Source organism: Urocitellus parryii, chromosome 1, assembly GCF_045843805.1.
Source record: "Urocitellus parryii isolate mUroPar1 chromosome 1, mUroPar1.hap1, whole genome shotgun sequence".
In the NCBI taxonomy this organism is placed as follows: Eukaryota; Metazoa; Chordata; class Mammalia; order Rodentia; family Sciuridae; genus Urocitellus; species Urocitellus parryii.
Genome location: NC_135531.1, coordinates 265,529,457 through 265,556,014, shown reverse-complemented (window position 1 = coordinate 265,556,014; position 26,558 = coordinate 265,529,457). Strand labels below are relative to the sequence as shown.

General features: G+C 36.5%; 1 protein-coding gene across 5 annotated transcripts in view; it reads left to right on the top strand.

Moving 5' to 3' along the window:
* Usp37 (ubiquitin specific peptidase 37) overlaps window positions 1–26,233 on the top strand; it is an 80,428-nt gene extending 54,195 nt beyond the window's left edge. For all 5 annotated transcript variants that reach the window (XM_077803564.1, XM_077803574.1, XM_077803579.1 and 2 more), the window contains 8 exons: window positions 1,151–1,292; window positions 3,006–3,261; window positions 11,707–11,873; window positions 14,414–14,474; window positions 18,371–18,486; window positions 20,225–20,294; window positions 20,868–21,006; window positions 21,550–26,233. In XM_077803564.1, the coding sequence (XP_077659690.1) occupies window positions 1,151–1,292; window positions 3,006–3,261; window positions 11,707–11,873; window positions 14,414–14,474; window positions 18,371–18,486; window positions 20,225–20,294; window positions 20,868–21,006; window positions 21,550–21,637 (1,039 nt within the window). In that variant the 3' untranslated portion in view covers window positions 21,638–26,233. The remainder of the gene's footprint in view (window positions 1–1,150; window positions 1,293–3,005; window positions 3,262–11,706; window positions 11,874–14,413; window positions 14,475–18,370; window positions 18,487–20,224; window positions 20,295–20,867; window positions 21,007–21,549) is intronic.
* Window positions 26,234–26,558: the final 325 nt, after the last annotated feature.

Sequence of the window (26,558 nt, the reverse complement as noted above, 5' to 3'; positions counted from 1 at the left end):
TTCTTCTGGTTTCCATTGTGGCCTCTTATTTCTTGGTGCCATCATTCTGTAAGTTTATTTACAGTTTTCACATTTAGATTAATTGCATTTTCAAATGTTCATTTTACATTTCTTTAGTATAGCATATGAATTTATCTTAACCTCCATTAAAGAAAGTTTTTTGATTTTTATCACTTTTTCCTTTAGTTTATTTTCAGCTTACCTAGAAGACAATACAGTAACACCTTACTTATCTGGTATCATTGAAGAATGATTGGTATTCCACATAAATCAATTTTCATATAACTGAATCTTTAAGCATTTACCTTTAAAATTTTTAGCTTTTTTTGAATAAAATATTTTCTAAAATGTTACACTTTACTTATATTCTTAAATACACTGAAGATAATTTTTAATATATCTTAATGACTTAGAATCAGCATTATGAGTGTCAGTTATTACGCTGTTTTCATGTTATACTGCCATCAGAGGCTCTTAATTATTATAAGACCCTTTACCTTTACACTAAATAGTTTTACAGTTTTGGGGGTTTTTGTGGTTATTCTCTCTCATTTCTTGATGAACTTGGTTACAATATTTTATAAACCACTTCATGGAAAAGAAAAGGGTCCCTGTATATGTGTGAGCTTTCAAACTACCTTCCTCAGAGCAATTTTTTTTTTTTTTTTTTTTAGTTTGGAATTTCTCTATTCTGGAAGGTAAAGACTGCCAGAAATCTGACCTACAGATAATTGGATAAGTGGAATGTTACTGTTATTTCAAAAGTGCATAGTTCAGAATTTAAAAGATAAAACATTAGTCCTCATGCACTTTGTTGTCAAAAACATTTCTTCATTGTTATGCCTGCATGAATTCAGTAGACTACTTAACTATAAAAATAAAACTTCATTAGGAGTTGATCAAAACAGAAACAAGGCACAAAGTGATTGTCTTAGTGATTATTTATAATAGTACAAGAATTATCCAGTTTTCAAAGCATGGCTCTTTAGGATTGGGTCAAAGGTAGTGCTTAAATTTATACCTCTTTTGGTATCTTTTTTTCTCCTTTAAATAATTTTCCATAATGGAAACCCTTTTTTTAAAAAATTTATACATCAAAAAGAATTTTAAAAAACAGATGTTTATCAGACTTTTTTTTTTTTAATTACAGGAAATTCACCTTCAAGTCCAAGAACTCCTTGGCTTTATGCCTTGATTCAGACAGCGAGGATGAACTAAAACGCTGTGTGGCCCTCAGCCAGAGACTTTGTGAAATGTCAGGCAGTGAACCACAGCAGGAAGACCTGGAAAAAGTAAGTAATTTTTCATCAGAACATCTCACAAAGATTTGTATAGCTCTCAATGTGAAAACAAATGCCTTCTATAAGTAGCATTAGCAAATTTAAGAAATACACAAAATAGATCTCAAACTTACTGTCTCTGTCCAGACTGATTTCTGCGGGGAGGGGGTGGAGTACCAATAATTGAACTCAGGGACCCTTGACCACATCCCCAGCCCTATTTTGTATTTTATTTAGAGACAGGGTCTCACTGAGTTGCTTAGTGCCTCAGCCTCCCAAGCTGCTGGGATTAGAGGTGGGTACCACCATGCCTGGCCAGACTAGTTTTAAAGTGTATACATTCTCTAGCTCAAAAACCAATCTGATTTTAAGAAAGTGAAATTGTTGCGAGGCACAGTGCACATCTGTAATCTGAGTGACTTGAGAGGCTGAAGCACGAGGACCACAGTTCAAGGGCAGCCTCAGCCACTTAGCAAGATCCTGTCTCATTAAAGAAAAAATAAAAATAAAAATGTAGCTCGCTCAGTGGTAGAGCACCTGTGTTCAATCCCCAGTACTGAACCCCCCCCCCCAAAAAAAAAGCACTATATATACACACATACATGAACTAAAATGTTACAAACTACTTCCTCCTATTGACCTTCATGTCTACTTTTACATATTGGTTCTCAAATAGTTACTTCCTTTATTTTGGTAACAATTGTGTGTTAGGGAGCTATAGTAAACATTGTACTTCAACAGAGCAACTGAGTGATCAAATTGATTAAAATATGAGTGTGAAGACCTGGCTACATAATTTTCCACCTTAACACTTAATAGAACTTCCTTTTTGGTAAAATAATAAAATTATAGTAGTTATGTGTTCTGAGTTGTTTTCCATCTTACTTTAAAACTAGAGGTAGGAGCCAAGTGTTGTGGCACACGCTTATAATTCCAGCTACTCGGGAACCTGAAGCAAGAGGATTGGAAGTTCAGGGCCAGCTTCTGCAACTTAGTGAGGTCCCTAAGGACTTAGTGAAAGCATTAAAAAAAAACAAGGGCTAGGGATGTGTTTCAGTAGTTAAGCGACCCTAGGTTCAATCCCCAGTACTAGATAGATAGATAGATAGATAGATAGATAGATAGATAGATAGATAGATACATAGATAGATACATAGATAGATACATAGATAGATACATAGATAGATAGATAGATAGATAGATAAAATAACTAGAGGTAGGGCTGGGGATGTGGCTCAATGGAAGAGTGCTTATCTATCATATGCAAGGATGTAGATTTAATCCCCATCACTTGGGGGCAGGGGAAAGAGGGCTAAAGATGATTTGTGGTTGCTTACTTTGAATAAGAAATAAAAGTCAGAAATTCTCCTAAATAGAAAGAAGAAAATTATTCATTAGATAACTTCTTAATATTTACATAATCTTATTTAATTTATATTTTTCTCAAATCAGTCAACATTTAAAATGAAATAATAGGTGTAATGAAAAGAATATTTCAATATAATCCATGTATAGATTGGCAAAATACCTAAAAAAAAATTACAACATAGTAATTGTTATTGGGCAATTTATTTTGATTGATTTTTATCATTTTTTACTAATTATTGATTTTTAAATAACTCAAAGCATCCAAGAACTTTTTAAGAAATAGTTTCCTCTTTAAACTCTAAGAATGCTTTATTTGTAGACATTGTGGTTTCCTCTGAAAGTAACTGTCTCTTTCAGGATTCAAAATTATGCAGAATAGAGCCTGATAAGTCTGAATTAGAAAACTCAGGATTTGACAGAATGAGTGAAGAAGAGCTCCTAGCAGCTGTCTTAGAGATCAGTAAGAGAGAAGCTTCACCTACGCTCAGTCATGAAGATGATGATAAACCAACCAGCAGCCCAGACACTGGCTTTGCAGAAGATGATATTCAAGAAATGCCTGAAAATCTGGACACTATAGAAACAGAGAAGCCCAAAACAGTCACAGATCCAGGTAGAGTTTTTGTTGTTGTTTTGTTTTCTTGTGATGTTGTGGATTGAACCCAGGGCCTCATGCATACTAGGCAAGCTCTATATCACTGACGTACATCCCCAGCCCAGCCAATTAGGTTTAATGAAGATAAGTATTTTAAAGCATAAGTGTGTTTCAAAGCCTTATTGTGACAAATGGCTTCTAAATAATCCAAGCCTAGGATCTTGGAAATTAAAGGAATAGTTGAATATCACAAGATTTTTATTTTCTATATTTGCATAGTCAAGGCCATTTAATTTTAAATCATTTTATAATCAAAGAAGATAAGAATTTATGTATCCTTGGTTTAATTGGAAACAAGAAACTGATGGAAGTGTCCTTATGCATTCCTATTCTCTTGTTAAACTTTATAATGACTACCTACAGATATCATTGGTTTATATTAGTGCTTGATTATCTATCTACTCCAGTGGAGGTAAACATAAAGTTATCAACATCACTAATAAGTGGTTCACACTATAGCAACTTTAGGAACTACAGTCTTGTTTAATAAATATACTTTATGTCTTTGGTCTCTATAGATACTCTATTCTTGAATTGCCACATTCCTCAGCGAAATATAGGTCATTATTGTATTATCTGTTTCTTTAACTTCAATTCTCCTTTCATTTTCTGCTGGTCCCACCAGTTACATAGCCAGCCCCACCCAGGGTGGCTTGATGGGCAGAAGGTCTACTTTGCAGTTCACTTCTCCTTTCACCTTCTTATTGTAACTGAAACCTGAAAATATTTCTTTTTGCTTTTTTTTTTTTCACATTTGGAAAATAATATTGAACCAAAGACAAAAGTAGAGAGATGAGTATGATGAGCCTTCCTCCACTCCTTGTGTCCATCATCCAGTTTCGGTAATTATCCTAAAAAAGCCAATTTTGTTTCATCTATACCTAAGTCACTTCTCTGTCCTATCCCCTGGATTATTTGAAATGAATCACAGATATTAATATCAATTCATGTAAGAATTTCCATATCTCTGAAGGTAGGAACTCTTGTTTTTGTTGTTGTTTTGGTTTAGTTTTGGGGGTTTTTTTTGTTTGTTTGTTTACAGTTTCTTTGTTTTTGTTTCTTTAACATAGCCTCAAGGTTTTGTCCTAGTTACCCATTGCTGTCCTTTCATCCTACAAAAATCCAAATTCCTTTGAAGTACATGACATCAGATTTCCTTTTTAGGAAATTTTTTTACCAAGGAAAAAATTTTACGGAGATTTTCCGTAGTTCTAGTTCTTTACCTTCCACTTATTCCCATTGACATCTTAGGCACTTCAGCATCTTCACGAATGATTCTTTCAACAAACTGTTTTCTCAATTTCTGATCTTAAATCCAAAGATCTTTTATCTCAGTTTCTAACTCACAGAAGTCATAGCCTGGACTCAGTGTTTCTCACAGTATAACCCTAACCCTAACCCTAACCCTAGACCATCATCAGTATCACCTGGGGACTTGGCTGGAACCATCTTTTGGCCCCTCCCCAGACCTAGAAACTGTGTGGGTGGGCTTGGCAGACTGTTTGGTTAAGCCCTGCAAGTGATTCTCTTGGGCAGCAAAATTTGAGAATCACTCTTCTAGACTTTGTCATCATTGTTAACTACAGTCCCCTTGTGATCTTTATTTCAAATATCTTTTTCTAACCCTTCTTTCTTACCTAGTATCATATTCTGCTTACCTAGTATCATATTCTTGCTTTAACAACAAGACTTCCAGTCCATTACTCTTCCTTCTTTGCTATCACTATCTTCCTCTTATTCAGCCTATGTGCCGTATTTAAGTACTCTTATCTCTTTCTCTTCTCTTCCCATTTCACAGCTCATCTTGCTGCCTCTTTCCCATGCCTTCTCAAGCAGCTAAAGATTTCAGGCCCTGTGATCGCTTCCTGAAATCTCTGGTTCTCATTTTATACATAGTAGGCTTGTGAATTAAGTGTATATTTTTTAAAGAAAATAGATGCAAATACATAAAATTCTGCTTTCATTTTGATGTATGGGAGAATATCCCTGTTCTTGATTAAAGCCAGTTCCTTCGCTCACTGCAGGAATCTTATACCCTTGTGCTTTCCCAGTTCTCCTGCTGTAAAGTCTTCCCCTTTTTTAAAATTTTTTATGAGGTGCTGAATCGAACCCAGTGCCCCATGAATTCGAGGCGAACACTCTCCCTCTGAGCCACAATCCCAGTCCTCTTTTTTTTTTAATATTTATTTTTTAGTTGTAGTTGGACACAATGCCTTTATTTTATTTATTTATTTATTTGTTTGTTTGTTTATTTATTTTGTGGTGCTGAGAATGAACCCAGAACCTCTCACGGGTGAGGCAAGTGCTCTACCACTGAGCCGTAACCCCAGCTCCATGTTGTCCTTTTCTTTTACATTATCCTCATTGTGCCTAGTTATCAGCCATTTTTAGAAAGGCCACTTGGTAGCCCTTGTGATACATTGAGCTCCATATAGACAATTATGGAGCAAGTGAGAGCCAAATACATGCTGGCTGATGGCTCACTGAGGAAAAATAACTAAACATGGGCAAAGGAGTCCTCATAAGGAATACAAGAAGAGAAACACCCAAACACCTCTAACAAGTACTCAGAGGTAAGAGCATGCCTGCTTAAAAAAATAAATAAATAGAAAAAATAAATTTGAAGATATGGCAAAGGCAGGCAAGGCCTCATATTTAAAAAAAAAAAAAAAAGAGAGAGAAAAAGAAAATCTTTTTCTCTCCTAAACCCCAGTGCACTTCCAGACCTCCTTTGGCCACTTTTCTTATTTTGTTCTGAGTATCACCCAAAATTCAAAGGAGAATGTCCCACCTTTCCCCCCCCTTTTTTTTTTTTTTTTGTGGTTCTGGGGATTAAACCCAGGGCTCTGTGCATGCAAGGTAAGCACTCTACCAACTAAGCTATATCCCTAGCCCTCCATTTTTAACATTGCAAAGCAATTGGGAGAGATATGGAACAACACTGCTACAAATGACCAGCAGCATTATGAACAGAAGGCTAGTCATCTGAAGAAAAATACAAAAAGGATATTGCTGCATACCAAGGTAGAGGAAAACCTAATAATGACAAAATGGGAATTGCCATACCTGAAAAAAAAGCAAGAAAAAGAAGGAAGATGAAGATGATGATAATTAAGTTTATAAAAGCATTTAACCTCTTGTATACAGTTCACTGTTTTTAAGTATTTTCTTTCTAATAAACTAGCCACTTTCCATTTTATTTATTTTTTATATTTTTAGTTTTTAAGTTTGTTTGGCTCATCAGAGCTCTGTTGAGGTATTCCCAGGACACATGCTCAGGTTCAACTTAAGCCTTGCCTTAAGTAATTCATATAGCCCCACAGCCTCACATACTGACAAAAGGTCAAATTCTTACCTTTAACATAGATCTCTGTCTTAAGCTTTAAGTTTTTATATTGAAGTACCTATTTCAAATCTCCATTGGACCATCTAATATTGATTCTACTTTTCCTGCCCAATTATGTCTTTCCCATGTCAGCAAATGGTACACCATTTGTCCAGATTTTCAGGCCAAAAAACGTGTTTCCTTTTTTTACTTCATACCTTGTATTCAGTCCATCAATAAATCTAGTCAACTGGTCCTCCAGCATAGGTTCTGAATTCAACCATCTATAACATTTTTATGGCAAAAACTTTAGCCTTATATCTCTGACCTGGACCAGTAACTGATTCCTAAATAATGTCTCTTCTACTCTTATCTCCCTATGGATTTTTTAATAAACAAAACCGCCATGGGCTGGGGATGTGGCTCAAGCGGTAACGCGCTCACCTGGCATGTGCGGGGCACTGGGTTCAATCCTCAGCACCCATAAAAATAAAATAAAGATGGGGCTGGGGTTGTGGCTCAAGCGGTAGCTCGCTCGCCTCACATGCGTGCGGCCCGGGTTCGATCCTCAGCACCACATACCAACAAAGATGTTGTGTCCGCCGAGAACTAAATAAAAAAAAATAAATAAAAAATAAATAAATAAATAAAATAAAATAAAGATGTTGTGTCCACCGAAAACTAAAAAATAAATATAAAAAAAAATCTTTCTAAAGCATAACTCACAACATATCAGTCTCATACTTAAAAGTCATTGTGACTTCTCAGTACACTTAGTATAGAAATCCAAGCTGCTGCTTATGGCCTATCTTCACTCAACCCATTTTCAGTCTGCTGCTTTTGCCATGCTGGCCTTCTCTGTGTCCCTTAAATTGTCATCTCAGAGCCCTGGCAGTTAGACTCCTTGAAGGCAAGGACCATCTTGCTTTTTTATATCCCCAGCTTGTAACAATGCCTAGCGACATAGTGGATTCTCAATGAATATTTGTGATGCAATAGATTGGCCATGTGGTAAGTCACCTGAAGAGGGACAGAAGACTAGCTGAGTAAGGTTTCATAATCTCCAGACATGAGCCAGAGGGAATATTGAGTGCAAAGTCTTAAGAGAAATGCTGGGCAAGTTAGTGGACCTAAAAAAAATTTCAGAATGATCTTCTCCCTATAGTGCTAAAGGGGAGAAGCAGAAAGTGAGACTAGAAAGCCAAGCAGTTAAAGAGTTTGGAGTTTCATTTCAAAAGCATTAGGGAGTTAGTGCATATTTTAAGCAAACACGTGTTTGATAAAGATTGATGTTTTTAAAAAAATATTTTTCTGGCCATACATAGGATAGCACATAAATTAGGAATAACCAGAGTAGTCCTGTGAGACCTGTTAGGAAGTTACTAGCAAAAATCCAAATAGTTAATGATGCTCTAAGCCAAGATTTGTGTTTAGGAAGAAAAATTGATGGATTGGATCCAAGAAGTAGGAAATAATGATTTATCTGAGGTGAGTAGTAAATGAGGGAGAAGTAAAAAATGACCCTCCGGTTTCTGTCTTTACAGGAAAAAAAAAAAAAAACCTGTGGACAGTTTAATTCAGGATTGTCTGAGGTACATTGGTATACTGCTGAAAATTATTGGTTAATTAAAAAACAAGTTTGATCTGATTCACTGAAATATACAACATAAGAAAAGGAACAGATTTTTTAATTGCAATAAAGAAGAGGCAAATGGGGCTGGGGATGTGGCTCAAGTGGTAGCGCTCGCCTGGCATGCATGCGGCCCGGGTTCAATCCTCAGCACCACATACAAACAAAGATGTTGTGCCTGCTGAAAACTAAAAAATAAAGATTAAAAAATTAAAAAAAAAAAAAGAAGAGGCAAATGGTATATTCAGTTTAAGACTGTTGAGTTTTTACAGATGGATCCCTTTTTATACATTGTATAAGTTTCTTTCTTTCTTTTCTTTTAAACCTTCCTGGAATTGAGTCTTTTATTTCTTTTTGTCTTTTTTTTTTTCACAAATATCTTTTATTCATTTATTTATATTGGTGCTAAGAATTGAACCCAGTGCCTCACATATGCTAGGCAAGCACTCTAACACTGAGCCACAACCCCAGTCCTATGTTGTATAATTTTTTTTCTTTTTTTAATAAAGAATACTCACTGAAGCATGCTTTTAAATTTTTTAAATTTTTATTAGTTGTTGATGGACCTTTATTTTATTTATTTATATGCGGTGCTGAGAATTGTACCCAGTGCCTCACACGTGCTAGGTAAGTGCTCTACCACTGAGCCACAACCTCAACCCCTGTATAAGCTTCTTAAAGATGGATTATTACTAAGTAGCCATATTTATCCCTGTAGTAGTTTCTGTACCTGTCTGATAATCTTGTGCTACAGACAAATATATATTGAATTTTGCATCTCAAAGTATCTCTTTTCATATATATCATTTGTATAATTCAGGATTGTCTGAGGTACATTGGTATATTGCTGAAAATTATTTGGTTAATTAAAAAACAAGTTTGGATATAAAAGTAATTATGCTCCTTTTATACTCCATTATAGTAATCTCAACCCTCAGATCTTTCTTCCACTGAAATATAATTTGTATGCCTCAATTTAAAATTTCCAGAAGAGATCTGATTAGTTGAGTCAAATACCCATTCCCAGTCTAGTAAGCAAAGGCCATAGGGACAGACCAGACCATCTAGGCTTTGGAGCTTCAGGCCATTGGAAAGCCTCTTCCTCCAATAATAGAAGGAAGGAAGAAAGAAATGGTTTCCAGTATAATTATTTTTAAATTATACTTATTTTTAAGACAAAATTGGAGGGGCTGAGGATGTGGCTCAAGCAGTAACACGCTCGGCTGACATGCGTGGGGCGCTGGGTTCGATCTTCAGCACCTCATAAAATAAAATAAAGATGTTTTGTGCATCGAAAACTGAAAAATAAATATTAAAAAATTTTCTCTCTCTCTCTCTTTAAAAAAAAAAAAAAGAAAGAAAGAAACAGTTGGAGCATGCCTGTAATCCCAGCAGCTTGGGAGACTAAGGCAGGAGGATTGTGAGTTCAAAGCCAACCTCAGCAAAAGTGAGGTAGCAACTCAGTGAGCCCCTGTCTCTAAATAAAATACAACATAAAGCTGGGGGTGTGGCTCAGTGGTTGAGTGCCCCTGAGTTCAATCCCTGGTACCCAAAAAGAAAAAAAAACAGAAATAATTGGAGCGGGCGTGGTGGCACATACCTGTTATCCCATCAACTCTAGAAGCTGAGGCAGGAGGAACACAAGTTTTGAGGTCAGCCTCAGCAACTTAATGAGGCCCTCAGCAATTTAGCAAGACCCTGTCACAAAATAAAAAGAGCTGGGGATGTGGCTCAGTGTATAAAGATAATTCTTATTGACCAAGTAAGAATTGCATTAATTCTGAGGATGAGAAACTTTTATTTTGTTAAGTGCCCCTGGGTTCAATCCCTAGTGCCAAAAAGGATAAAAGGAACATTTGGGGCATAAATTCTGAATTTCTTTTCCACAAGTGAATATTCAGCATTCATTTTAATGATAAATGTTCACTTACTCAGCTATTTAGTACAATTAAAAATAACTAGTTGTGATTTCTAAAATCAAGGTGCTGTAAGCTTCAGAGTTATCTGTGCAGTATAAAAGTATTAAAATGCAGTATTGGGGTAGGTAAAGAGCATATACTAACTAATAAATAGTCACATAGAATGACTGTGCAGCTGGGCACCGTGACACCTTGTAATCCCAGTGACTGGGGAGGCTGAGGCTGAAGGTTCAAAAGTTTAAGGCCAGCCTTGGCAATTTAGTGAGACCCTCAAAAAATAAAATCTTAAGACTCTTCTTCTTTCCCACTCTTATCTCTAAAGAAAAAAAGACTTGTTTAATTTTCTTCTTCTTGGTGCTGAGAATTAAAGCCCAGGGCTTTATATGTACATTTGCTCTACCACTGAGCAACTCTCCCATCCCCTGCTTGATTATTAACGTGAAAACACATTCAGTTGACCTACAGTGTAATAAATGGGAACATCTCAATAATAGTTTAATCGGTTTAGCCTAATGCTCCTCCCTACCCCCCCAGTACTAGGGATCAAGCCCAGGGTCTTGTACATTAGTAGGCAAATGTGCCATCACTGAGCCACACCCCCAGCCCTTAGTCTAATTCTTATTTCACTTGCTCTAAACAATATTTTTAGTACTTGGTCATATGACAGACACTGTTACTATGAATATGGATATTTGTTTTTCCCTAGCCATAGTGTGCTTCTGATGATCTTTTAAGTTTCATAACCATTGCTATAAATCAGTGGTTCTTAGGCACTTTTGCCTCTAGGGAACATTTGACAGATGTTTTTCATTTTTGGTTGTCAAAGCTGGAGAGGGTGACTACTACTGGCATCTAGTAGTCAGATAGAAGGGATGCTGCTAAAATTCTGCAGTGCACAAGATAGACTCTTCCCTTCCCCCAAAACACCCATCCACCCAAATTGTCAGTAGTCCTGAGGTTAAGAATCCCTGATGTATGAGCTAGGTGTGGTAGTACACACCTGTAATCCCAGCAGCTAGGGAGGCTGAGGCAGTTGGATTGTGAGTTCAAAGAAAGCCTCAGCAATTTAGCCAAGAATTGAGTAAATCAGTAAGATCCTGTTTCTAAATAAGATATTTAAAAAAAGGCTGGGAATGTGACTCAGTGGTTAAGCACCCCCGGGTTCAATCCCCAGTACCAAAAAAAAAAAAAAAAAGAAGAAAGAAAGAAAATGGAAAAAAAAAAAAACCCTGGTGTAGTGAGATGGAATTGTGTGTTCAAACAAGTTGTAGGGTATATTACTCTCTGAACAGTAGATGTCACTCTAGTGTAGAAATTTCTATTTTCTTTCTTTTTTTTTTTTTTTAATATTTTTAAAGTTGTTGATGGACCTTTATTTTATTCATTTATTTATATTGGTGCTAAGAATTGAACCCAGTGCCTCACACATGCTGGGCAAGCTCTCTACCACTGAGCCACAACCTCAGCCCTAGAAATTTCTATTTTCTAAAGAGAATTTTCCAGAGTAATATTATGTTTTGCTTCTTCAGATCCTGCCAGTTTTCCTGAGATCACAAAAGACTGTGATGAGAATAAAGAAAACAAAACTCCAGAAGGATCTCAGGGAGAGGTTGATTGGCTTCAGCAGTACGATATGGAGCGTGAAAGGGAAGAACAAGAGCTTCAGCAAGCATTAGCTCAGAGTCTTCAAGAGCAAGTAAGAGATTTTCTATTGCTACTTTCTCTACACCTATATTTCCCAAGAAATGGAATAATAATAATAATAAAAATAGCTAACATGCGTCAATTAATTACTGTCTCAGGCATTATTCCAGGTAATTTATGTACATTGTTATTGGTCCATCAGAAAAAACAAACAATCTGTCTTACAGAATCTGTATTGTTCTTACTGAAACACAGCATGGAATTAACATTAAACTTAAATAAAACAAACTTAAATTTAAAATGCTCACCCAAACGTGCCCCCCCCCAAAAAAAAAAAAAAAAACCCAGAAAAATCCAAATCTAATTTGGGGCTTGCTTTGGGTTTGAAACATATGTGTTAGTAGACTTTCCTATTTTGAAAATCCATTTGCAACAGAATGTACTATCAGTTATGTTCCATGCTATAGTTCATTTTCATGCTTAAAGCAAAATGGGATGTTAGAGATTATTCCCACTCCAACCTTATTTTTCAAGCTGGGAAAATAGCAAGTATACTACCATGATTTTATCATTAATATTTTAAGGCAGTTCATTTGTTCTGGTTATTTTCTCACGATATGAATCTTTTCCAATGATTTTTCCCCCTTTTTCTCTCCCCAGGACCTTACACTTGCTTGCTAGGCAAGCACTCTACCACTGAGCTACATTCCCAACCATTTCTGTCTTGTTTTTTGAGAAAGGGTCTCCCTAAATTGCCTCATACTTGCAATTCTCCCACCTCAGCCTCCCGAGTAGCCAAGATTACAAGCATGTGTCACCACACCCAGCATTCTATGAATTATTTGAACATAAAATTCTCAGAAATAGTCTCTGAAATATAACTTTCAGGCTTTGGTAATAGAACATATCTGTTCTTTGCTTTATGTAGTAATCTGTTTTTCCATTTTTGTTGTTTATTTTTGTTTTTGTGGTGCTAGGGATCTAAGCTAGGCAAATACTTTGCCACTAAACTACATCTCCAGCCCCTTAGAAACATTACTATCTAATGTAAAACATCAAAAATGTGGAAAGAAGAAGGAAAAAAAATAGAAAGATCTTGCCAAGGTATATTCTTTCTTTCATACGTATGTGTGTGTGTGTGTGTGTGTGTGTGTGTGTATACTCACACATACATACACATATACACACACACTTTTAGTTGTAAATAGACACAGTACCTTTATTTATTTATCTTTGTGTGGTTCTGAGGATCAAATTCATTGCCTCACATGCATGTGCTCTACCACTGAGCCGTAACTCCAGCCCCACAAAGACCTAATTTCTTAGAGTTCTTCATAAAGGAAAACATAAGTACCCCTTATTTTCTTTTTTCCTGTCAACTGATCCAGTTAAGAACAGCCTATTTTTCTCAGATATAAGAATAGGATTATAAGATGAAATGTCTAGTTTGATATATCTGTGTCATTCTGTTAATTCTTTTTTTACCTGTTTGTTTCAGAATGGACTTATTCTGGAAAAATTAAGAAATATATAAAATTTTATGAGCATAAACTCAAATACATTATATATTTTTCTTTAGTTGTGCTGCCCTTTTGTGTGTGTGTGTGTGTGTGTGTGTGTGTGTGTGTGTGTGTGTGTGTGTGTTACCAGGGATCAAACCCAGGCATTTGTCAGGAGATATTAGACATACCATTTTTCATTATTCATTTACTGATTTTTGCAATACTAGGGATGAAACCGAGGGCTTTGCCCTGTTCTGCTGTTAATTACATCCTCAACCTTTGAGAAACTCAGATATATCAGAAAAATAACATGGCCTGGTACAGTGTCACATGCCTGTAATCCCAGAGACTCAAGAGGCTGAGGCGGGAGGATCACAAGTTCAAAGCCAGCCTCAGCAAAAGTGAGGTGCTAAGCAACTCAGTGAGACCCTGTCTCTAAATCGGATACAAAATAGGGCTGGGGATGTGGCTCAGTGGTCAAGTGCCCCTGAGTTCAATCCCCAATACCAAAAAAAGAATAAGAATAGAAATTATACATAATATCCGTGGAAATATTGTTCATTTTGCTGTCACAAACAGGGTTAGTGGTGTGCTAGTGGTGGATCATCATTAGCTCATATGAGCCAGTTGTCCCCTTCTTCCCAACTCTGCATTCAGTGTCATGTAAGTAACTTAAAATTGGCTGTAGTGGGAGTATTTATACCATGGAAATTGGTAGATGCTGTAAATCTGGGGAAAGAAAAGACAGCTGTTTGCTAAGTATCTACTATATGCTAGGCATTTTATACATTAAGAAGAAAGAAAAGTATGTCATAATGTCACAATGATTTTTTTTTTTTTAATTGGCAAGCCAGATGGCACCAACAGAGGAAATATCATTTAAGCCTTTTTAACTCCCAAGGTTGTGTCTTAAGAGAGAACAGTGTTAGAAAAAGTAAAGAATGTTTTTTCACATCCTCAAAACATTTCAGGTATCCATGAGGTTACTGAAAGCATTATTAGAAAATACTTCTAGAGAAATTTATCCTCATTAAATTTATCTAATAAATACCTCTTTAAATACATTAGTTTTTTGTTTTTGTCCCTTTAGGAGGCTTGGGAACAGAAAGAAGATGATGACCTCAAAAGAGCTACAGAATTAAGTCTTCAAGGTGTGGAGATCATTTTAATTACATTCTTCTAAATGGTAAAATGTATTACACACAGAGTAACATATAAAATGTGTTAAGGTTAACAGATTTGAGCCTTTCCAGGTACAGAAGTAGAGCCTTCGAAGTTACCTTTCCTCCCTCTCAGGAAATAACTATTTTAACATTTGTATTTACCTTTAGCTTACTTTTTGAAAAATGATTTTTGCCATCTATAATATACCTTATTCCTAAACAACATTTTTTTTATTTTAAATAGCAAGAACAATCTGTTTTATGAAAGACTAATGTTTCCACTGCTAAGACTCCTAGAAGAGGGCTGGAGTCTAGCTTGCAGGGGGCCCTGTGTTCAATGGGAAAAAAAAAAAAAAAAAAAAACTTGTTGGGCTGGGGTTGTGGCTCAGTGGTAGAGAGCTCATGTGGCATGTGTGAGGCAATGGGTTTGATCCTCAGCACCACATAAAAAAGAAATAAATAAAATTACGGGATTGTGTCCATCTACAACTAAAAAAAAATATTTTAAAAAAAGACTCGTAAGACAATGTAATGTGAAAGCATTCATTCATGAGCAGAGTTGCTGTATGAAAAGACATAAATCTTTCTTTATCCTGATGTGACCTTGTTTTCTCTGGAAACTTGTAGACCTTCTATTTCTTTCTTTCTTTTTTTTTTTTCTCTTTTCATCATGCTTGTGCTTACACCCAGGCCTCATGTACACTAGGCAAGCACTCTTCCACTGAAGTACATCCCCAACTCTTCTTTTTTCCATTGTGATGAAGTTTAACAATAATGTGCCTTGTGAACAACAACATTGTGTTGTATATAGTAATCATTTTAATCTATAAATCTGTGTTTTTCAATTTCAATTTTTTTCTCTCTCTCATTTCTTTCCTTATATTTTCTTTTCTCTCTTCTTGAAACTCCTGTAATCCAGACTTCCTGGGCTAGACCTCTTTACCACCCCCCACATACACACACACAAATATTTATTGGCAAAATTCAAAATTTAGTGCTAGACCTCTTAATTGCCTCATCTCTTCTAAGTTTTAGAGATGGTCTCACTGAGTTGCTTAGCACCTTGCTTTTGCTGAGGCCTCAGCCTCCTGAGCCACTGTATTAACAGGAGTGTGCCCCTGTGCCTGGATATTGTCTTTATATTCTTTATTAGAGGATTTTTTTCATATATACAGTAATCCTTGGCTGTCAGCTCATGATTAAGAATGGAAGACTAAAATATTGATCAGAATCTCTAAGCACATGAATAGATAGGACTTGTTAACTTTGAGTTTTATAGGGTGAGACTTTTGGGGAAATGATGTTAGTATTTTGAACCTTTTTCTTAGGCTAATCAAATTTTTTTTTGGAGGAAGATACCAGAGATTGAACTCAGTGGCACTTAACCAAGGAACCAGTCCTTTTTTATGTTTTATTTTGAAACAGGGTCTCGCTAAGTTGTTGAGGTTGGCTTTGAACTTGCAGTCCTCAGCCTCAGCCTTCCAAGTTGCTGGGATTACATGCCTGGCTATATAAATATTTTTCAAATCTCTTGCCTTTGCCTAAAGATGAAAGAGGTGATTCAGAGCCAAGGTGACTGTGGGAGTCAAGTATGAAGTGATAGAACTGTAGGTGGGAGTCTTTGTACTCATCATTCAACATGCAAACTATCAGTACTCCTCTGTTTTCAGTATGGCACTCATGACCTCACCTGTGCTTGGCATTCCCCCAATCTAGAGTCTGTTTTACCTCTCCAGAGAATAAAGGACTAGAATTTTGTCATTGTGCAGCAACATGAAGTTGGGGGAAGTGGATGTAGGAGTTTGCTTCTCAAACAGCTTTCACTCAATCTTTACTGTCTCACCTCCTTAGCCTCCAATTTTAGAGGTACATGGTACTTCCATGTCTTCTTTCTTTTGAATATTCAGTGATATAAATTGTATTGGTTCTTAGCTGTTCTCTTGCTGGCTGGGATATGGCTTTGCCTTTCTTAGGTCTACAGAGTCAGTCACCTATATATTTTCAGATTCCAGAATTTTGATGCTGTGTTCTCTTTTCCAGTTCTTCTCATTCTTAAGTGTTCAGTCCTCTGCTGTGATTTTGGTGATGTCAGTTACGTTTTTAAAGAAACAACCCATTTATGTACAAATGCTCCTGAGATTCTTTATTTAAAATCATTAGTGAGGGGCTGTGGTTGTGGCTCAGTTCTAGAGCTCTTGCCTAGCATGTGTGAGGCACCAGGTTCAATCACATAAAAATAAATAAGTAAAATAAAGGTATTGTGTCCATCTACAACCAAAAACATTTTATAAAAATAAAAGAAACTGTGGTATATTTACACAATGGAATATTACTCAGCCTTAAAGAAGAATGAAATTATGGTGCTTACAGGTAAATGGATGGGGTTGGAGAATATCATGCTAAGCAAAATAAGACATTCCCAAAAAAATCAAAGGCCAAATCTTTTCTCTGATAAAGTGGATACTGATCCATAATTAGGTGGGGTGGGACGTGGGGGGCAAGGGAGGAATGGAGCAACTTTGGATTGTGCAGAAGGGAGTGGAGGGGGCATGGGTGTGGGAAAGATTGTGGAAAGAGCTGGACATTATTACCCTATGTACATGTATGATTGCACAAATGGTGTGACTCTGCTTCATGTACAACCAGAGAAATGAAAAGTTGTGCTCTGTTCGTGTACAATGAGTCAAAATGCATTCTGCTGTCAGGTATAAATAATTAGAACAAATAATTTAAAAATAAAATCATTAGTGAAGATGGATTCTTCCAGTGGAGATGCATATTAAAGAAAAAAAGGAAGAAGCCATGTGTAGTGGTTCAGGTCTATATCTCATCTACTGGGAGGCTGAGGCAGAAGGATTACAGGGTTGAGGCCAGCCTTGGCAACTTAGCAATACTCCATCTCAAAGAAACAAAGAAAGAAAGCGTTGTGGGTATAGCTCAGTGATAGAACAGCATCTCTGAATTCAGTTCCCAGTAGCATAAAAGAGAAAAGCCAAGAGGGAGAGGGAAAGAAAGATATTGACCTTTCTATAAGGATAATTCATATTTGCTATTGCCACCTACAATATGCACCAAGTACTTCAAATCTAACAGTCTTTATGATATAGAACTAGTGAACTTAGATTATTTGTAAAATATATACTCTTTTTCAGTTTTACTCTTTTCTTATGAGGGTTAGATCCCTTTATCATAGAAATATATTCAAAAGAAAAAAGAAACATTTATTTACAGGTATCTGTGTCTGCAGTGTTATAACCCAGAATGGGCTGAGTAACTTTGAACCTTAATAATATGTTATGTGGGCTGGGGATATAGCTCAGTTGGTAGAGTGCCTGCCTCACATGCACAAGGCCCTGGGTTCAATCCCCAGCACCACAAAAATAATAATAATAATGTGTTTTGTATTTGCCTAGAATGATAAAGTTTGTACCTCAAGCATTTTATCTTCCAGATCATCTTTTTATCTGGATTTTTTTTTTTTTTTGGTCCCAGGTAGTGAACCCAGGGGCATCTAACTGCTGAGCCACATCCCCAGCCCTTTTTCTGAATTTTGAGAGAGGGTTTCACCAGGTTGCTTAGGGCCTCCCTGAGGCTGGGTTTGAATTTAATGATCCTCTTGCTTCACAGCCTCCCAACCTGCTGGGATTATAGGTATGTGCCACCAGCCTAAATCATCTCAATGATGTTATACGATTTTTATCTTGAGAGGCGCAGTAGCACATGCCTATAGTCCTAGCTACTCTAGAGACTAAGATAGGAGGAATACAATTCAAGGCCATCCTGGGCAACTTAGACTGTGTCAAAATTAAAAACCTGAGGATGTAGCACCCCTAGGGTCAATTCCCAGTACCACCAAAAAAGTCTTTTTGTTTTCTGTTCTTCAGAATTTAACAACTCTTTTCTGGATGCATTGGGCTCAGATGAGGATTCTGGAAATGAAGATATTTTTGATATGGAGTACACAGAAGCTGAAGCTGAGGAACTAAAAAGAAATGCTGAGGTAATGTTTTATCCCTGAATAGAACTGGTCCGGTTGTCAGTGTTCTTTATTTTCAAATACCACACGTTTAACATCAACCACAGTTTCATTTGTGCCCTTTTAGCCACCATTAAATGGTCTTCTTTTTCTCAAGTTTGCTATTCATTACTTACATACAAAATTCAGAACAAAACAAATACATCCTGACCATCTTATGTGCATGTTAGTTAGATAAGAACATGATTGTGAGCTGGATATGGTGGCATATGTCTGTGATCCCAGTGGCTTGAAAGGCTGAGGCAGGATGATCACAAGTTCAAAGCCAGCCTCAGCAACTTAGCAAGAATTCGTCTCTAAATAAAATATAAAAAGGGAGGGGGGTATATCTCAGTGGTTAAGTACCTCTGGGTTCAATCCCCGATACTAAAAAATAAAATAAAAGAACCTGATGATTATGGTATGCATAAAGGCATATGTATATTAAATTATCTTTAAATTCATCAAGTAACCATATTATCTTTATAGTTAAATAGTGAAAACTGTTGGATTAGTGATGTCAGCTAGAGCCTATTGATCTCTCTCCTTAAATAATAGTCTTTTTCCCAAAATTTAACTCACAGAATCCCACTATCCTACTACAATTACTGTTAGCATATTCTTTTGTTGTCTCTGTCTCTGCATATGCTTGAAAAATGTTATTGTATTAGTAAAGATTTATCCTGCTGGTTTAAGACTAATTGTAGGAGTATAGCTCACTGGTGGAGGGTTTGCCTCATGTGCAAAAGGCCCTGGATTCAATCCCCAATAGCACCAAAAAAAGACTGTAAGGATTTTATTTTTAATGGCCACACTGTATGCCCTCAAATTAACATACTATTTTTTGTTTGTTTGTTTTGTTTTTGGTCCTGGGGATTGAACCCAGAGCCTTGTGCATTCAAGGCAAGCACTCTACCAACTGAGCTATCCCCAGCCCCCGTATTATTTATTTTTAACTAACATTGAGCATTTAAGTAGTTATGATTTTTCATTGTAAAAAATAATAATAATAATAATGCGCTCACAAGCTGTGATTATAGTGTTTTCCATATTTTAGATGTCTTTATTCAAAATAAATCTTCAGCAATAAATTACTGAATAAAAATTTATGAAAATTTTAATAGTTTTTGGTTTACATATAGCAGTATTCCTTCACAAATTTTTACCTTACAGTGCTGTACAGTTCATGATTATCACTTTTTCTTTTTTTTTTTACTGACAGTATTTAATAACATTTTGAAACATTTAAAATGTAAAAGTTTACCCATAATCCTACAGCAAGATAGCAACTTTTTTTTCCCATTCCAATTCCTGTTAATATAATTTTTTATAGGGTTGTAGTTATTATGTGCATTCTTAGAGGTTGAAAATCAAGTTAACATATTGCTGATCCACAATTTTTTATATAACTCAATAATACTGTATTGAATTGATATGCTATTAGCCAGTCTGCTATATTGGGTATATTGTTAGTCTCTACTTTTCATTATTATAGATAATGCTACAGTGAATAATTGACATATATACTCTTTTCTTCTTTTGAATTATTTCATTAGAATAAACTCTTAGTTGAGAGTGGGTTCTTGGACCAAAGGGTATGAAGAGCATAACCAGCATGACTATACCATGCACTGAAGCTTACCTCTGTCAGCTTGATAATAAATTCAAATTCAGTGTTTTGCTTTTACTCAAATGAAGAGTCACCCCCACTTCTGTTTTCCAGACAGGAAATCTCCCTCATTCCTATCGGCTCATCAGTGTTGTCAGTCACATTGGTAGCACCTCATCTTCAGGTAAATGGACATTTTAGCCAGCATTTACCCCTTACTGTGTTGCTCTTTGCCTAGTTTTATAAGGTATAAGTTGAATGCTTAAAAAAAAAAAAAAAAAAAAAAACACTTTGATCACACACTGTGGATTAAGTGCGTGTATCTGCTTCAATTTTTCTATTCAGAAATGACCTAAATTCCCTTATTCCCCTGAGTAGAATATAGTTATTCAGTTGTTCCAGGCATGGTAGTGCACACCTGTAATCCCAGCAACTTGGAAGGCCAATGCAGGAGAGTCACAAGTTCAAGCAACTTAGTGAGGCCCTAAGCAATTTAGCAAGATCTTGTCTCAAAATAAAAAGGACTGGGGATGTTGCTCAGTGATGAAGTGCCCCTGGGTTCAAGCCCTAGTACCCGGCACCCCCCCCCCCCCAAAAAAAATCCCTTAATTCTCTGTATGTTTTTCAAATGGATTTTAAAAACGTTGTTGAGGATTGAGGATCAGGTAGAAGAGGTGACTGTTTCTCAATTTCCTATGTCTGAGAAAAATTTTTTATGTTTTAGAAAACCTCAATTTTAAGATTTTGTTTGTTTCAGGTCATTATATTAGTGACGTGTATGACATTAAGAAGCAGGCATGGTTTACTTATAATGACCTAGAGGTATCGAAAATCCAAGAGGCTGCTGTGCAGAGTGATCGGGATCGGAGTGGCTACATCTTCTTTTACATGCACAAGTAAGAAACTTTGCTAGACCCAAAGTAACAGGCAAAAAATTATCCAAACTCCTCCTTTAAGAATAAAATGTTCCCATGACTTGATTGGTTGATTTTTTTTTACTTTTTTTTTTTTAACTTTTGTTATCTTTGCTTAGTGCACATCTCTTGATATTTCCTTATAAGTGCAAAGTATTTTCTCTGTACTCAGACTAATTACTCATCACACAGTAGCATCTAGGTACAGAACTTTAAACTGTTTTATGATAGAAGCTGTCCTAACCCAAATGTTTTTGGTCTTTCAGTTTTGCAGCTAGAAATCTGATTTATATGAATGGGAACTATATAGCATTTTTATTAAAGCTAAAAACTCAGATTCTGCTATTCTCCAAAATCAGCACCCAGAGGGTTAAGATGGTGATGAAGTAAGTGGGCTGCTTATTTAATAAAATTGCAACACAAAATGGGATTGTGTAGGCTTTATCAGTGTCCATTCCTGTTACTTTTTCTCCTGTGTATTCCTTGATTCTGAACTCCCTGTTTTGTTTTTTGTTTTATTTTAAGGGAGATCTTTGATGAGCTGCTGGAAACAGAAAAGAACTCTCAGGCACTTAGCGTGGAAGTGGGGAAGACTGCTCGTCAGGCCTCATGAGGAACAGACTCCTAGGTTGGCAGTGTGCACTGCATTTTCTCTTACAGCTACCCACCTCACCTTTTCTCTGCCCGAGGAGAATTTGAAATTCTACTTGATGTGGGAGCAACAAACAGCTCAGGGCCAAACCAAAAGACAAAATTGTAGTTAGCCACAGAACGCTCCATACTAACTATTTTATGGAAACCTTGTTCTCATCTGTAGCTGATTCTACTTTTTCTCCTTCAAGAGTGGCACTTCCTTTTGTCTTAGGAATACATGTTGTAAATAGGTGTGTATGTATAAATGTATACATATATACATACACACACGCACGTGCACGTGGAATGAATGGAGCCTTAAAGGGTTAGGATGAAGCCGGACGCCGCGGTGGCACACATCTGTAATCCCAGCAACTTGGGAGGCTGAGTCAGGAGGATCGCCAAGTCCAAAGCCAACCTGGGCAACTTAGTGAGACCCTGTCTCAATAAAAAGGGCTGTGTGTATAACTCAGTGGTAGGGTACCCCTGGGTTCAATTCCCAGTACCAAAAAAGGAAAAAGAAAAAGAGGATGAGCCACCAGATAATATGCCTGCTCAAAATTAATAGCACAGCAGTTTGGAGAGAAAGGAAAGTGTCAGAGATTCCATTCACTTGAGAAATGTGTGAAGATATACATATCAGTTGTCTTTTAGCTTTTATGTTCCTTGAGTAGCTTCACTCAAGTCTGTGACCTTTCATGTGTGTTTCTTATGAGTTAATTTCACTGGAAAGCCAGCTCTCCATGTTACACTAATGACAGTTTGTTCTTGCAAGAGACATTTCTGTTACCTGACTTAAGGAGCTTTTTTCATTTTTTAAATTTTGTGAATCTGCCCTGCCTTTGCTGTTTATGTGCAGTTCCCAAGAATAGATTGTTGGTGCTTTAGAATGTGTTATGGTCCCACATTTGATATTCATTGTACATATCATATTTTCTCTAGAGAGATTTCTTCATATAGTTTATTCATCATATTCACCTATATTATTGTGATGGTGAGAATAGAATATTTTATTTTATTCTGTATCATTCTTCCATGGAGCAGAATGACCCTAAAGAATTGTAGTCAGAACTTTAAAAGGTGGAAAGATAATATTGCTTCAACTAGACTCCCCAGCAGAAATGCTTAGGGAGAAGGAAAAACAGAAGGATCTCTGCTACCCAGGCAGAGAGGGCAGGAGATATGCTGCTTTGTTAAGGCTCTAGACCACTAAAGCTAAAAGCCCTGCTGCAAATGTGAAATGAAGAACAGGGGCTATAGGGCAAAGCTTGAGCATTTAATCATTTACTGTTTGGCTTTGCTCTTAAAAACAGGGTGAGAATCAAAATGTGACTGATTTTGGTGATCTCAAAAACTAACAAATTTTTAAAAGTGCACAATATATCTTTTTAGGTGCTCTGAGGGTGAGTGGGGAGACAGCGTCAAGTGCTATTAGTCACTTAGCCAACATAACCAGCTTGGTTAAACAGCTTATTAATGAAGAATGAGTTTGAGGGTGTAATTCTGCAAGCCCAGGTGTCATTAGGATTGCACAGTTAAGGATAGCAAAATGAAACTTCTTTGCTATTTTCCATCTTATTTTTTTTTTGTTGTTGTTGTTGCTTTTATTAGAACTGAAGAGATTACCCTTCAGTTCTTAAGGACAAAACCACATCAAGTTTTTCAGGAGGAGAAATTATGTCATCACAGAAGATGCAATATCTTTTCTGGAAGATTGCCTTTGGCAAACTCCAACTCTACTCTTAATACTTGGGTGTTCTGACATAGTCACAAATTCTAAAAGTTTTGATCTTTGAATTGTAAATGGCCTCAGCACTTTTGCTTAACTACTGATAAATGCTTTGCCTCCTGCCATCTATCAACACTCATTATTGGTGTGAATGTTCCAAAATGGTAGTGGTAGAATATTCAGGGGTTTAGAGCAGAGGAAAATATTTGTTTTAAAAACTAGCTTTTTAAATTTTGTTTCATTTCTATCGGGGGCCTCATTTTGTTTTGACTGAAGATTGTTTTCTCATAAGTAAATGAAGTGACCAAATTCTTAGCTGGTTGTTCTCTTCCCTGTCTCTGCATATGAGAGCTTTGAGCTATTAAAATGTTTGGGAATGATTTGAAGTGACGTCTGTGTTCAGACACAGAGAAAAATGGAAGTAATGCCATGAGCCTAGATTGCTTTACCAGCAACCTGATTTGAATTGTTTTCATGGCTTGCATGTGTTTATGGTTTAGAAGTGCACTTGGCACAGAACTCTGATTTGGTTTGATTTTTATGTCTTGGGCAGGGCTTGTTGAAAATAGGATTCTAGAGTATATGAGTTCTCTCACTGCTCATACTTGCAAATTTGGGGCTTGAATTTTACACTCTTCAGGGTTGTGGCCTTGTCAGCCTTCCCCTCTCCCTTCACTCCTTTAACTTACTCATTTGACTACAAATGGAGATTTGAGCTCTACTATGTTGGGGGTGGGATGGTGGTAATTCTTGGTTTTTGTTTTCTTTTGTTTTTGAACTGGCTGTATATATTTTAATATTATAAATAGATAATATATTATTTTTTGCACAGTGTTGTCAGTTTAACTGAAGCAGGGGATGGGGCAGTTAGCATGTTGGGGCCAGGAAGGGACAGATTAGATAGGAACAGAGTACTTCAGTTCCAGGTAGTCTGCACAATAACTAATTAACCTTCCTATTGAAATGCCAAATGTGTGGTTACATTACATTACTTTAAATGACATTGAATTGGAATTTGATAGCAGTTCTGGACACAACCTTTTGCTCTTAGTTGAAATTTTTTTGAAGGGAAAAATAAAAATTTAAACTTATTGATTTTTATCCCCTGATATTATGGAAAACCAGAAAGTTGCATGTGGCTAGATGCCGTTACCCTTTTAGTGACCCAGACTATAATTTAGACCTTTGAGAAGGTAGACTCTTGTTTTGTTAGGGATCTATTTATATGTTTGAACACACTCATAAATTTTGCCTCAGCAGAATAGAATAAGAAGCAGATTCATGGTTGGTCTTCTATTTATATTTTGATTCCAAAAGCTGTTGGTTTACTTGCTATGATTTGTTAATTCCAGGCCTAACTTAAATGGCTTAGTAGCAAATAAATGTAAATGTGTTTACATTTTTAAGAAGTGTGCAGTGATACTTACAGAGCAGTTAATTAACTCCAGATGCAAATATTAAACTATACATTTCTTTTTCTTCTTGATCAAGTGTAAAATTCTCCTGAAAGAGAAGCTTTAAGATTTACAGACCTCTGCAACGTAATCTATGAATTTATTTATCCTTCCATACTGCAGTTACTATTATGTAACCACACACATGCACCTACAGAGAGTTGTATAATGAAATTCACCTGAAGAGAAAAAAAGTAATTTGTAAACTCATTTGTGATACACTGAAAAGAGGGTATGAAAATGTTCTCCTCTTCCTTCTCTGTCCTCTGAAGTGACTGCAGTGGATGTTCTTAGTTATCCAGCCTCCCCCTCAACCCTTTTATTTGATTTACTTGACCCCTGAGGCAGATTTCTGCTTTAAATCAGGGAAACAGCTCAATTTCCAAGATGTGGAGCTTGCATGTGTAGGGAGATTTTTAGAAAAATCAGCAACCCAGCACCAGATGCAAGTCATAAAAAGCATCTCAGTAAATGGATATGTTCTTTTCCTTCTCATTTTTCTTTATACCAAGTAATACTCTTGCAAGAATGTACCCAAACTAAAAGATTTCTGCCTTCTAACATCTTTATCTCCCTTGGTATTCTTATTAACATCTGAAGAATACATATATTTTATTGGGAAACTATAGTTTGTTAGGCCTTGAGAGTTTCGTGACAATTACTTTGCTGTGTGTTACCCCAGTCATTGACTCCTTTATGGCATGCTTTGATTACCAGGCTTCAGACAGTCACTTTAGTTATATTTAAACACAATTAGTAAGTTGTTTCCTTTCCACGTGTGCTATGTGTCTGAGATTTTGAAGTTTCAATCAAAAGTGTGCCAGTAATGAATAAGCATTTGATTTTAGTGACATTGGACTTTTCTTAAAGTACAGAGATTTTGGAGTATAGTTATGTCCACTGGCATCAGCAGAGAGGGAATGAGGATCTGGATCAGGATTCAAGTTCATCAGGTCAAATGCTAGAACAAAAAAAATCAGTTGACTGAACTGGTCTATTTCTAAAACAGCAGGCAAAGAGGGAGAGCACGTGTGGGTGTGCACAGCTCTCACCCCCAGGTTTCCCTCCTTCTGAGAGCTCCTGTTCCTCCCCAACTTCCCTGGCCTATTGTAGGTGTTTCTTTATGCTTAGGGAGAAGAAAACAGAAGGGAGGTTCCTACACTTTGCCTAATTGAGCCACTCCCAGGTTTGCTGGCAGCTTTGGCCATATTATTTGTGAGGTGGATTTTTTTCTTTGTGTTCAGAGTGACTTTTGATTCTGATTCTGATGTTTTGTGTGGAGCGGCACTTTATCTGTGTTTTAGCAGAACTGTTCCTCTGTATCCTTTACGGTTTTTCCTTTGTTTTTGTTTCCTTTTTAAATTATATATAGAGTTTTTTTGTGTGTGTGAAATTAAAGCCTTTATTAACCTTCTGTTGGTTTGACTGTTATTTCTAAAAGGGGCACATTTTTTGCAGACACTTTTAATAACTAATTTGAAATTGTGGGCAATCGCCTTCTGTTGGCTTTCCAATTTGGACTTCATGCAGCAAACCAATGCCTGGCCATAGTCACCACTGAATTCCTGTGCTTTTCATCCAAGGAACCTAGGAAGCTTTGCAGAGGCTTCTGGCTAACAGTTTATAGCGCTGGCCTTAGCCAAGCCTTTCCTTTGCCAGTGGGCAGGTTGAAATAGTATTTGCATTTCATACTTTTCTAGACCCAGTGTGTATTCAGC